This window comes from Salvelinus alpinus, chromosome 22 (genome assembly GCF_045679555.1).
Source record: "Salvelinus alpinus chromosome 22, SLU_Salpinus.1, whole genome shotgun sequence".
Classification (NCBI taxonomy): Eukaryota; Metazoa; Chordata; class Actinopteri; order Salmoniformes; family Salmonidae; genus Salvelinus; species Salvelinus alpinus.
The window spans coordinates 5770513-5783608 of NC_092107.1; the positions used below are offsets into that span (position 1 = coordinate 5770513).

General features: G+C 47.4%; 1 protein-coding gene across 4 annotated transcripts in view; it reads left to right on the forward strand.

The window, feature by feature from the left end:
• LOC139548865 (BCAS3 microtubule associated cell migration factor-like) overlaps nt 1-12137 on the forward strand; it is a 325394-nt gene extending 313257 nt beyond the window's left edge. For all 4 annotated transcript variants that reach the window (XM_071358768.1, XM_071358765.1, XM_071358766.1 and 1 more), the window contains one exon: nt 9873-12137. In XM_071358768.1, the coding sequence (XP_071214869.1) occupies nt 9873-10021 (149 nt within the window). In that variant the 3' untranslated portion in view covers nt 10022-12137. The remainder of the gene's footprint in view (nt 1-9872) is intronic.
• Nucleotides 12138-13096: the final 959 nt, after the last annotated feature.

Consider the following 13096-nt stretch of genomic DNA (forward strand, 5'->3'; position numbering starts at 1 on the left):
TATGTTTGTGTGTGTGGGTCTGTCCCAATTGGTACCCCATTCCCTATAGTGTACTAATTTTGACCAGTTGAGTCTTAGGTGTGGATAGGGTATTATTTGGGTGGTAGTCTGTTTGTGTGTGTGTATTTAGAGAGGATGGTGTGGTGTATTTTCAACAGCTTGCCAAATCATCTGTGTGAGCAACTAATGAGGAAGTCTCCTCTAAATCCAATGTGGCTTAAATATAAACATAGACTGACAACAGCTTGGCACACACACACACACACACACACACACTTTCTCTCTTCCACACACCCAGCGAGGGGGTAATGATGAGGGACAATCAGTGTGTATGGTATAGCGTTTCACAGCATCCTGATGTATAGCAGGGCTTTAAAACCAGTACAAGCTCTTTACCAGAGAGATGAGTGGAAGTAATGAGGAGAAGAGAGGGAGATAGAGAGGGATGCATAGAGAGGAGTGATTGTATCTCCATGCAGCAGGCCTGGTGTAATGAGGTCTGATTGGAGATGAAGCAGTCCACCGTTTATCTGCTGACCCATGAGAGGGTGTGTGTGTGGCCCCAGAGCCAGCTGGGGCCAATTGTGAGATTAAATTTAAAACTCAAAAACATTCAGTTGGGATAAGTATAGTATCGGTGTGTGTTACTGCCTCACTCCCAGACTCTCTGAGACAGAGGAGGGAAAGAGAGAGGATAGAGGAGGGAAAGATGGAGAGGAAAGAGCGACGAGAAAGTGGCATCACCTCTCCTCCTCGCTCCTCTCCTGTCCTCTCCTCCTCGCTCCTCTCCTGTCCTCTCCTCCTCGCTCCTCTTCTGTCCTCCTCTTCACCTCTCCTGTCCTCGCTCCTCTCCTGTCCTGTCCTCCTCGCTCCTCTCCTGTTCTCTCCTCCTCGCACCTCTCCTGTCCTCTCCTCCTCGCTCCTCTTCTGTCCTCCTCTTCACCTCTCCTGTCCTCGCTCCTCTCCTGTCCTGTCCTCCTCGCTCCTCTCCTGTCCTCTCCTCCTCGCTCCTCTTCTGTCCTCCTCTTCACCTCTCCTGTCCTCGCTCCTCTCCTGTCCTGTCCTCTCCAGCTCTCCTGTCCTGTCCTCGCTCCTCTCCTGTCCTCTTCGATTCTCTCCTGTCCTCTCCTCCTCACTTTTCTCCTCTCCTGTCCTCTCCTCCTCGCTCCTCTCCTGTCCTCCTCCTCTTCTCCTTGCTCCTCGCTCCTCTCCTCTCCTGTCCTTTATTCCTCTCTCCTGTGTTCTCTTCCCCGCTCCTCTCCTGTTCTCTGCTCACTCCTCTCCTGTCCTCACCTCCTCTCTCCCCTCCTCGCTCCTCTCCTCTCACCTCTCCTGCCCTCTCCTCGCTCCTCTCCTGTCCTCCCCTCCTCGCTTCTCTCCTGTCCTCTTCTCTTCTCTCCTGTCATATCCTCTTCTCTCCTCTTTTCTCCTCTCCTCGCTCTCCTATCCTTTCCTTTCCTCTCTTCTCTTCGCTCTCCTGTCCTCTCCTGCTCTCTCCTCCTCTCTTCTCTCCCTTCTCCTCTCCACCTCTCCTGTCCTCTCCTCCTCACTCCTCTCCTGTCCTCTCCTCCTCTCTCCTCTCCCTTCTCTTCTCCCTTCTCCTCTCCTGCTCTCTCCTCCTCTCTCCTCTCCCTGCTCCTCTCTCCTCTCCTCAGCTCAGACCCACTGATTAAGAGACGCTGTGTTTTCTCTTTGACCCCTCTCTCCACTCCTCTCAACTTAATATGGCCCCCACACCACATCCTACACACACTCCACAAACACACACACATACATACACGGCAAACACACACAGCACAAAGACACAAAACATGCTCTCAGTGAGGAGGCTTCCATGTTTGTATGTTGATTCATTTTACATTACATTTAAGTCATTTAGCAGACGCTCTTATCCAGAGCGACTTACAAATTGGTGCATTCACCTTATGCCATCCAGTGGAACAGCCACTTTACAATAGTGCATCTAAATCTTTTAAGGGGGGGGGGGGGGGGGGGGTGAGAAGGATTACTTTATCCTAGGTATTCCTTAAAGAGGTGGGGTTTCAGGTGTCTCCGGAAGGTGGTGATTGACTCCGCTGTCCTGGCGTCGTGAGGGAGTTTGTTCCACCATTGGGGGGCCAGAGCAGCGAACAGTTTTGACTGGGCTGAGCGGGAACTGTACTTCCTCAGTGGTAGGGAGGCGAGCAGGCCAGAGGTGGATGAACGCAGTGCCCTTGTTTGGGTGTAGGGCCTGATCAGAGCCTGGAGGTACTGAGGTGCCGTTCCCCTCACAGCTCCGTAGGCAAGCACCATGGTCTTGTAGCGGATGCGAGCTTCAGCTTCTCTCAGTGTGTGAGAGTGCATGTATGTCTCAGTTCTTTACATGTATTTATCTATTTGGGTCTGTGTGTGTGTATATGTACAGGAATTTGTAATTGTGTGTGTGTGTGTGTGTGTGTGTGTGTGTGTGTGTGTGTGTGTGTGTGTGTGTGTGTGTGTGTGTGTGTGTGTGTGTGTGTGTGTGTGTGTGTGTGTGTGTGTGTGTGTGTGTGTGTGTGTGTGTGTGTGTGTGTGAGCTTGCGCCAGACTTAAGTAAGAAGAGGAGAGTTTAAGAGGATTAGGCCATTGACAGGATGCTGGATAATTTCTGGACATTATTTCCACAGTCAGTCCACTTGGTAATGATGTATTTACTGAGCCCTGTAGAACTGGTATTGCATTTTGCCACAAAGCTTAACTCCCTCCTCGCTGGATTGTACCATGAGGCCAAATATAGTCCATTCTGTCTCACTTCACGGCTTCATCATATTCGGACAGGGACGGAGTGGCCATAGGATAGTTCTGCAAATGCCAGATGTGCTGGTCCATCTTTAGCCCAGTCACCCTGTCTAAATTTGTATTTTTTCCCCTGTATTCAGCTTGCTGTTTGTCCAGGCTTTGTCCCTAAGTATTTGTGTTTTAGTGGAAAGTGTCAAGTTTTACATTAATTGTTATTATTACATGTAACTACATTAGTAATGTGAATGAAAATGTAAATATAGTAACCAATCTGAAACAGAATGTGGTTGATTTTTGTTTCTTTAGATTCAGTCATTGTCATGTAGGTACTATGCAGTTACGATGTACAACTGAGTGAATCCAGCCTGGTTAACAGACTAGTTGTAGTGTTAACCAGGCTGATTTCAGGGGGATGGGATTAGTTGGTGTTAACTACATGTCATAATGTTAGCTCTATGGCAAGTGTTACATAGCTTAGCTCCACATTAGAGCAGAGGGGCTTGTGTTGAGGGTGTGAGCATCAGGGCGGGTGGGTGGGTGGGATTGATTGATCGGGTGTTGATGTTATCAAGAGTAACATCTGATCCAGAGATCAACTTATTGGAAGGAAACCCTACTTAGGACTATTATGAGTTAGAACAAGAATGTTTTAGGGGTTAGGAGATAGGGGGTAAGGGTTAGGAGAGAGGGGTTAGGGGTTAGGAGAGAGGGGCTATGGGTTGAGGGTTAGGAGAGAGAGGCTAGGGGTTAGGAGAGAGGGGTTTAGGGTTAGGAGAGAGAGGCTCGGGGTTAGGAGAGAGAGGCTAGGGGTTAGAAGAGAGGGCCTAGGGGTTAGGAAAGAGGGGCTAGGGGATAGGAGAGAGGGGCTAGGGGTTAGCAGAGAGGGGCTAGTGGTTAGGAGAGAGAGGCTAGGGGTTAGGAGAGAGGGGCTAGGGGTTAGGAGAGAGAGGGTCTAGGGGTTAGGAGAGAGGGGTTAGGGGTTAGGAGAGAGGGGCTAGGGGTTAGGAGAGAGAGGGTCTAGGGGTTAGGAGAGAGGGGCTAGGGGTTAGGGGTTAGGAGAGAGGGTCTAGGGGTTAGGAGAGAGGGGCTAGGGGTTAGGGGTTAGGAGAGAGGGACTGGAGGTTAGGAGACCCTGTAGAACCAACGCTCTAGATAACATGAAAACAGCCTAATCAGCTCTGCTAGGGCATATAAAATGGTCCGGGTGAGGTGTTCTCTCATTTCTGTCTGAAAGTAGCTAGCAAGCTAGCCAACGTTAGGCAGTTAGCTTGGGTGCTTGACTACTGTTATTTTTTTTATTTTTTTTATTTAACCTTTATTTAACCAGGTAGGCTAGTTGAGAACAAGTTCTCATTTACAACTGCGACCTGGCCAAGATAAAGCAAAGCAGTTCGACACAAACAACACAGAGTTACACATGGAATAAACAAACATATAGTCAATAATACAGTAGAGGAAAAAAGGTATATATACAGTGTGTGCAAATGAGGTAAGATAAGGGAGGTAAGGCGATAAAATAAGCCATAGTGGCGAGGTAATTACTTTATAGCAATTAAACACTTGAGTGATAGATGTGCAGAAGATGAATGTGCAAGTAGAGATACTGGGGTGCAAAGGAGCAAAATAAATAAATCCAGTATGGGGATGAGGTAGTTGGATGGGCTATTTACAGATGGGCTATGTACAGGTGCAATGATCTGGTAGCTGCTCTGACAGCTGGTGCTTGAAGTTAGTGAGGGAGATAAGAGTCTCCAGCTTCAGCGATTTTTGCAGTTCATTCCAGTCATTGTCAGCAGAGAACTGGAAGGGAAGGCGGCCAAAGAAGGAATTGGCTTTGGGGGTGACCAGTGAAATATACCTGCTGGAGCGCGTGCTATGGCTGGGTGCTGCTATGGTGACCAGTGAACTGAGATAAGGCGGGGCTTTACCTTGCAAAGACTTGTAGATGACCTGGAGCCAGTGGGTTTGGCGCCGAGTATGAAGCGAGGGCCAGCCAACGAGAGCGTACAGGTCGCAGTGGTGGGTAGTATATGGGGCTTTGGTGACAAAACGGATGGCACTGTGATAGACTGCATCCAATTTATTGAGTAGAGTGTTGGAGGCTATTTTGTAAATGACATCGCCGAAGTCGAGGATCGGTAGGATAGTCAGTTTTAGGAGGGTATGTTTGGCAGCATGAATGAAGGATGCTTTGTTGCGAAATAGGAAGCTGATTCTTGATTTAATTTTGGATTGGAGATGCTTAATGTAGGTCTGGAAGGAGAGTTTACAGTCTAACCAGACACCTAGGTATTTGTAGCTGTCCACATATTCTAGGTCAGAACCGTCCAGAGCAGTGATGCTGGATGGGCGGGCAGGTGCGGGCAGCGACAGTTTGAAGAGCATACATTTTGTTTTACTTGCATTTAAGAGCAGTTGGAGGCCACGGAAGGAGTGTTGTATGGCATTGAAGCTCGTCTGGAGGTTAGTTAGCACAGTGTCCAAAGAAGGGCTAGAAGTATACAGAATGGTGTCGTCTGCGTAGAGGTGGATCAGAGAATCACCAACAGCAAGAGCGACATCATTGATGTATATGGAGAAGAGAGTCGGCCCGAGACTTGAACCCTGTGGCACCCCCATAGTGACTGCCAGAGGTCCGGACAACAGGCCCTACGATTTGACACACTGAACTCTATCAGAGAAGTGAACCAGGCGAGGCATTTGAGAAACCAAGGCTGTTGAGTCTGCCGATAAGAATGTAGTGATTGACAGAGTCGAAAGCCTTGGCCACGTCGATGAATACGGCTGCACAGTATTGTCTCTTATCGATGGCAGTTATGATATCGTTTAGGACCTTGATCGTGGCTGAGGTGCACCCATGACCAGCTCGGAAGCCAGATTGCATAGCAGGGAAGGTACGGTGGGATTCAAAATGGTTGGTGATCTGTTTAACTTGGCTTTCGAAGACCTTAGAAAGGCAGGGTAGGATAGATATAGGTCTGTAGCAGTTTGAGTCTAGAGTGTCTCCCCTTTTGAAGAGGGGGATGACCGCGGCAGCTTTCCAATCATTGGGGATCTCAGACGATACAAAAGAGAGGTTGAACAGGCTAGTAATAGAGGTTGCAACAATTTCGGCAGATAATTTTAGAAAGAGAGGGTCCAGATTGTCTAGCACGGCTGATTTGTAGGGGTCCAGATTTTGCAGCTCTTTAAGAACATCAGCTATCTGGATTTGGGTGAAGGAGAAATGGGGGAGGCTTGGGCGTGTTGTTGTGGGGGTGCGGGGCAGTTGACCGGGGTAGGGGTAGCCAGGTAGAAAGCATAGCTAGCCGTAGAAAAATGCTTATTGAAATTCTCAATTATCGTGGATTTATCGGTGGTGACAGTGTTTCCTAGCCTCAGTGCAGTGGGCAGCTGGGAGGAGGTGCTCTTATTCTCCATGGACTTTAGTGTCCCAGAACTTTTTTGAGTTTTTGCTACAGGATAGAAATTTCTGTTTGAAAAAGCTAGCCTTAGCTTTCCTAACTGCTTATGTATATTGGTTCCTAACTTCCCTGAAAAGTTGCATATCACGGGGGCTAATTGATGCTAGAGAACTTTAAACAGTGGTAAAACCAAACAGAAGTAAAAAGATAAATAAAAAATTGTTAAAAATAAATAAATAAAGCCAAAACCAACGCCACAGGATGTTTTTGTGCTGGTCAAGGGCAGTCAGGTCTGGAGTGAACCAAGGGCTATATCTGTTCCTGCTTCTACATTTTTTGAATGGGGCATGCTTATTTAATATGGTGAGGAAGGCACTTTTAAAGAATAACCATGCATCCTGTGCTGACGGGATGAGGTCGATATCCTTCCAGGTGGTCAGAATGCTCAGATCAACCCTACTCCTACACTGGACGCTAGAGCGTCCAGTGTACGCTCTGAACGCTCCGAGAGCAAAATGCTCTGAATTTCCGAGCGCTCTCTGAGCACGCTCAGACACTCCAGAGGGAATTTATGAACACACCCTGTGAGTCATCATACCCATAAAACCTAGCGGTCAAACAAGGAAATGGTTCCAATCATTTTTTTACCATTCGTTTTTCCCATAGGGGATTTAGAAACACTTAAAATAAGGGTTGTGTTTCATGAGGGCTTACCCTGGGGTGACGTTTTGATAACCAAGTAAATCTCACTAAGACCAGGTAACTTTTATTAATATATTCGCCTGTATTTACCCCCAAAAAATGAAACACTAATTAGCTGCTAATGTGGCTATCATAAAGAACTACAAATGCCATCATGATCTGGGCTGGGATATGGAGAGAGGGGCTAGGATAAGTAGAGGGGCTAGTGGTTAGTAGAGGGGCTAGGGGATGGGCTAAGGGTTAGGATAGAGGGCATAGGGGTTAGCAGATGGCCTAGGGGTTAGCAGAGGGCCTGATTAGCAGAGAGAGGCTAGGGGAGGGGCTAGGGGTTAGCAGAGGGGCTAGGGGTTAGTAGAGGTGCTAGGGGAAGGGCTAAATGTTAGCAGAGGGGGGTGAGGAGAGGGGGGTGGGGAGAGGGGGGTGAGGAGAGGGGTTAGGAGAGAGGGACTAGGAGAGTGGAACTAGGGGTTAGGAGAGGGGGACTAGGGGAGAGGGGCTAGGGGTTAGAAGAGGGAAGCTAGGAGAAAGGGTCTAGGGGTTAGGAGAGAGGGGCTAGGGGTTAAGAGAGGGTGCGAGGGGGGAAGAGAGGGGGTGAGGGGTTAGGAGAGGGGAGCTAAGAGAGAGGGGTTAGGAGACAGGGGCTAGGGGTTAAGAGAGGGGGGCTAGGGGTTAAGAGAGGGGGCGCGGGGTTAGGAGAGGGGGGCTAGGGGTTAAGAGAGGGGGCGAGGGGTTAGAAGAGGGGGACTAGGGGTTCAGAGAGGGGGGCTAGGGGTCAAGAGAGGGGGGCTAGGGGTTAGGATAGGGGGCTAGGGGTTAAGAGAGGGGGGCTAGGGGTTAAGAGAGGGGGCGAGGGGTTAGGAGAGGGGGGCTAGGGGTTAAGAGAGGGGGGCTAGGGGTTAGGATAGGGGGCTAGGGGTTAAGAGAGGGGGGCTAGGGGTTAGGAGAGGGGGGCTAGGGGTTAGGAGAGGGGGGCTAGGTGTTAAGAGAGGGGGGCTAGGGGTTAGGAGAGGGGGGCTCGGGGTTAAGAGAGGGGGACTAGGGGTTAGGAGAGGGGGGCTAGGGGTTAAGAGAGGGGGGCTAGGGGTTAGGAGAGGGGGGCTAGGGGTTAGGAAAAGGGATAGAAGATAGTCCAGAGGAGAAGAGGAAGCAAGAGAGAGGTGAGTTGTATAGTCTGTGCTCTCAGAGAGACACCAGCACCTCTACATTATTACATCTGAGTAACTGATATCATTAGACATGACCCATATCATTACTGATTAACACTTACTGTCTGTCTGCGTGTGTGTACATGTGTGCGTATGTGTGGTCCCGTGTGTGTGCGCACGTGTGTACGTGCGTGTCTGTGTGCTTGCAGTGAGTGCATGAGAGTGAAACCCCAATGTGGAACAGTAGTTGTCGTCAGCCCCTGGGATTACTGTTCTGCTGTGACTGTGTTTCTGCTGCTTGTATCCAAGCAAATGAAAAAGGGAGGGAGGTGGGACAGAGTAACATGTGTTGCGTGGATTCTGTGGAAGGTAGGACGGCTTTGTGTAGCTAGTCGGATCTGAAGCCAACAGCTACTGTTTCCCGTGGGACATTCTCATGGCTCCAGTATAACCTCTCCCTTCAGTCCACACCGCCTGGTTTACTTATGTCATGGATTAGATTTATACAAGGCTTTTACAGGTGCTTAAAGTGCTTTACATTGAATGGGAATGTGATCACTGATATCTGAAGTGAGCACGTATTTGAGTTAAGTATTCATTTGTATGGTGGAATGCTTGTAAGTGTTCGTGTCTGGCCTCTGCTTTTTCTCAGGCCGGTCCTGGCCTAGTCTGGCCTCTGCTTTTCCTCAGGCCGGTCCTGGCCTAGTCTGGCCTCTACTTTTCCTCAGGCCGGTCCTGGCCTAGTCTGGCCTCTGCTTTTCCTCAGGCCGGTCCTGGCCTCTGCTTTTCCTCAGGCCGGTCCTGGCCTAGTCTGGCCTCTGCTTTTTCTCAGGCCTGTCCTGGCCTAGTCTGGCCTCTGCTTTTCCTCAGGCCGGTCCTGGCCTAGTCTGGCCTCTGCTTTTTCTCAGGCCTGTCCTGGCCTAGTCTGGCCTCTGCTTTTTCTCAGGCCGGTCCTGGCCTAGTCTGGCCTCTGCTTTTTCTCAGGCCGGTCCTGGCCTAGTCTTCCCTTGGCATTCTTCATTCTCTCTGAGCTGAGTGTCTACAATAGGATTCATGAGCACCTGTCACAGGGGTATGTGGGCAAACTAACTCACACAAACCCACATACACCCACCTCCCAACCTTTCACCCACACGCTACTGACCCCACCCATACACCCCCCCATCGTCATCATATATACCATCATCAATATGACTGGTATATATGTCTGATCTGTGTCAAAATGCATCATGTAGATCACTGATCCTCACACCATGCCAGTCTGCAACCATCTTGACGGATATGTTATACAACATGTCTTCTCTTTAATATGCTCCGTATGGCCATAGACTGACATGTAACAGTTTCCTGTGAATGGTGTTGGAGCAGCCCGTCAGACAGTGTGTCAGTCTACACAGAGGCAGACTGCTAGCTGGCATACCGTACTGTTACTGTTACTACTGGGATGGTTAATGAATCAGGTTGAGAGTCAGTGTGTTTGACAGAGCAGACCAACCAACCCAGAGACGTGGTAGTGGAGGGAGTCTGATCTAGTGGAGGGAGTGGCGTTTTGGGCCCTGTCCAGTAACAAGCCCCTAGCCCTTGTCCCCTATAGACACTTCATCTGTTGTAGATCTGGTAGAGTTGGATAGGGAGACTGAAAATGGTTGTAGCTCCGCCTTGGCCTCTGATAAAGACAACATCTGGCGGATTTATATGTGAATGTACATTTGTATTGGTTTGGTACACAGACAGAAACAAGACAAAATCCCACTCAGCACTACATAATCTACTTACATTGTTACAACACTTTCAATGTACAGCTCATAGAAGATTGGAATGTTCATTGTGTGTGTGTGTGTGTGCCTCTGTCTCTCCCCCACAGAGCTCCAGAGGGAGGGCAGTATTGAGACTCTCAGCAACAGCTCTGGCTCCACCAGCGGCTCCATCCCCCGTAACTTTGAGGGTTACCGCTCTCCACTGCCCACCAACGAGAGCCAGCCCCTCAGCCTCTTCCCCTCCGGATTCCCCTAGAGGAGACTAGGAGACAGCCTGCCTACCACCCTACAAGACCTGGGGTCAAATACTATTTTAAGTCTTTCAAATGCTTTGAGCGTTTGCTTTAGTCTGCCTGGGGTGCCTGGTGGGAGGGGGCTACATTTTACAACTATTCTATTGGGTCCAACTATTCTATTGGTTCCAGACAAGCTCAATAAAGCCCAGATAAAGTATTTGAACCCAGGTCTGCTACCTACCATCCATCCTACCGCTTCACACAGCACAGCCAGACAGTCCTGATGTCTTCCGGTCTCTCGCCATGTTGATGTTCATTAGGATGTTATTGTGAGCAGTGATCCCCTTTTCATGTTCCCTCCTCTCTCTTTCCAAATCCAGGAACTGTCCAGTGTTACTCTCACCTACCGATGTGTTTGTGTTTCTGTCTGTGTGTGTGTCTGTGTGTGTGTGTGTGTGGGGTGATGTGTCACGTCGCGTGTGTTTCATTTTGGGTGTGTGTGCTGCTCCGTGTGTGTGTGTTGTTTGCCTGTGTGTATGAGTAGTGAGAGAGAAGGCAGAGTGCATTGAGTGAACAGTTTGTGACTCAGTCCCTCCTCTGTGTGTGTGTGTGTGTGTGTGTGTGTGTGTGTGTGTGTGTGTGTGTGTGTGTGTGTGTGTGTGTGTGTGTGTGTGTGTGTGTGTGTGTGTGTGTGTGTGTGTGTGTGTGTGTGTGTGTGTGTGTGTGTGTGTGTGTACGTACGTGCATACGTGCGAATAAAAAGTGCCCTGATGATTTTGTGTGAGTCACAAAATGCACCCTATTCCCAATATAGTGCACTATAAAGGGAATAGGCTGCCATTTGGAATGCAAACCACCTCTAGGTAGATACATGTTGGGGGCTTTTAGTGACAGAAACAGGCTCAAAACAAAATGTTTGTTGCTGATTAGTTTACTGCTCATTTGAAATAGTTGAAGTTTGTTATTTAGCTAGACATGTTTTTATGGAGTTGATTAACTACGTGTCACTTTGACTTTTTCACAAGCTTGTAAATGGTGATGGACCTAATGTAGCTGTAGTTGTTTTACTTCTGAAGATAACGACCTAGCTCAGCATGCGAGCTGTAATGTATATTAGCTTTGCTTATTAAGACCAAATCACTTCCATGTATGGTTTTCTCTTCATTTGGTAACTTTGATGGTTTCGATGGGTATCTTTTTAGTTTGTTGAGTCGAGTGTCTTCTGATGATTTCATCTTGCTTTGATTATGATTTTCTTTTTCTTTTTTGCAACAAAAAACAGAGGTTTGTGCTTTAACAAAAGAAAAGGCTTATTCCTTACTTGCGTGCAGACACACACACCTCAAACACACCCCAAACACAAACACACACTTGTACGCTGAATAACTACTTTGCCAGCTTTTCTTAGTGAATGAGTCATTGCTAGACTTGACCAGACCACATAGGACTTGATATGAAGTGTGATCTGATGCACTAGTGAGAACAGAAAGATAGACTCACCTTTGAGACTTAAAACAGGTTCTAAATATTTGGTCACTGATTTTGTATTCAGTGTTTGTCAACATTTTAATTTTATAACACGATACAATCCTAGTCCTTTGTCTGGGGAATGGATGTCTGGTTGACTACACGGGTCTGTTCAGAAAAATGCTACGTTGCAGGACTTTCAGGTAGAAATACATTTTATAGAACATGTGACTCCTCTCTGTCCTGTAGGAAAAGGAGTCATTACAGATCTATATATTACATTTCTATCTGCAATGTTCGGAATGTTTCACCCTACTCAACACAGCCATGTTCCCGTAATTCTGCATGTTGAATGAGTCGATGGCTACTGCTGCTTGGTCACTGGACAATGTAACATAAAAGAGGCATGATGAATTTATTCATTTTAATGCGGAACACATGCTTATTAATTAATACATTTTTACTAATATTGGTTTTGTAAATGAAATGTATTGATGTGTTATCACCCCTGGATACTCAATGATTTCATATATGCTAAATAAATATAACACCTGCATAGTCATTGTTTCAATCACGTGAACAAAAGTTATCAGCAAGTGCTTTTGTAAATGTAAAGTGACTTCTCCTTTAATTTAAAGACAATAAATAAACCACACCAAAGCCAGTGCACATTTTCTGCCAGTTTATTGTGGAAAAGCAGACCGTGAATACAACACTCTAAAACGTATCACTCAGATCAATAGTCAAATGAACTTCAAAATGTTCAAAAATCGGTACAAGACTAATTGATGTAGGGCTTGTATTGTATTGGCTGAATTTCTTTAAATAGACAATTATGTGAACTGTCTTGTGCAACTGTCTTATTTAAATGCAGTTCACTTACCTTAGACGGGAGCTTAACTGGAGCTGAGACTGAAACAATGGCCATGTGAATGTGTTTGAGCAGGCATACTCATGCCAGCAAGCACTGGCTCTGCTGTCTTCTTCAGGTTGTTTTCTCCATACAAAAAGAATCAATAGAACGGGCTTGGAACCTCTAACCCTGCCATTTTTGACCGGTAAACTTATGCGTACACTTACAATGTCTGCCTGGTATTGTGATGGAATAATTTCCATGGCAAGAAAGTTCATTCAAATGAATGCATTTTTTTGCAATGTCAGTTGAGTTGAATCAACAAATCACAGCACATTTTGATGGGTAGGTATGCTTCCTGATTTTACTTGTCCACCGATAGAGTAGCCCATTATGGGTGCGTTCATAAATTCACTCTGGCTATCTATTACAATTTCAGAGCACTCTTGTCTGAGTGTGCCAGAGCGCAGAATAACTGAGGTATTTACAAACGCCCCAGTAAACGTCGGCAAAAAAGCATAATTAAATGGTTGCCAGCAGCACAGTAACAGTCACCAACGCTCTGGATAACATGTAAACAGCCTAACCAACTCTACTAGGGTGAGTAAAATGGTCAGCGTGAGGTGTTCTCTCATTTGTGTCTGGAAGTAGTTAGCAAGCTAGTCAACGTTAGCCAGATAGCTTGGGTGCTTGACTGCCGTTGTGAGGTCAGAACGCTCAGATCAACCCTACTCCTCGGCCAGAGCGTCCAGTGTACGCTCTGAATGCTCCGAGA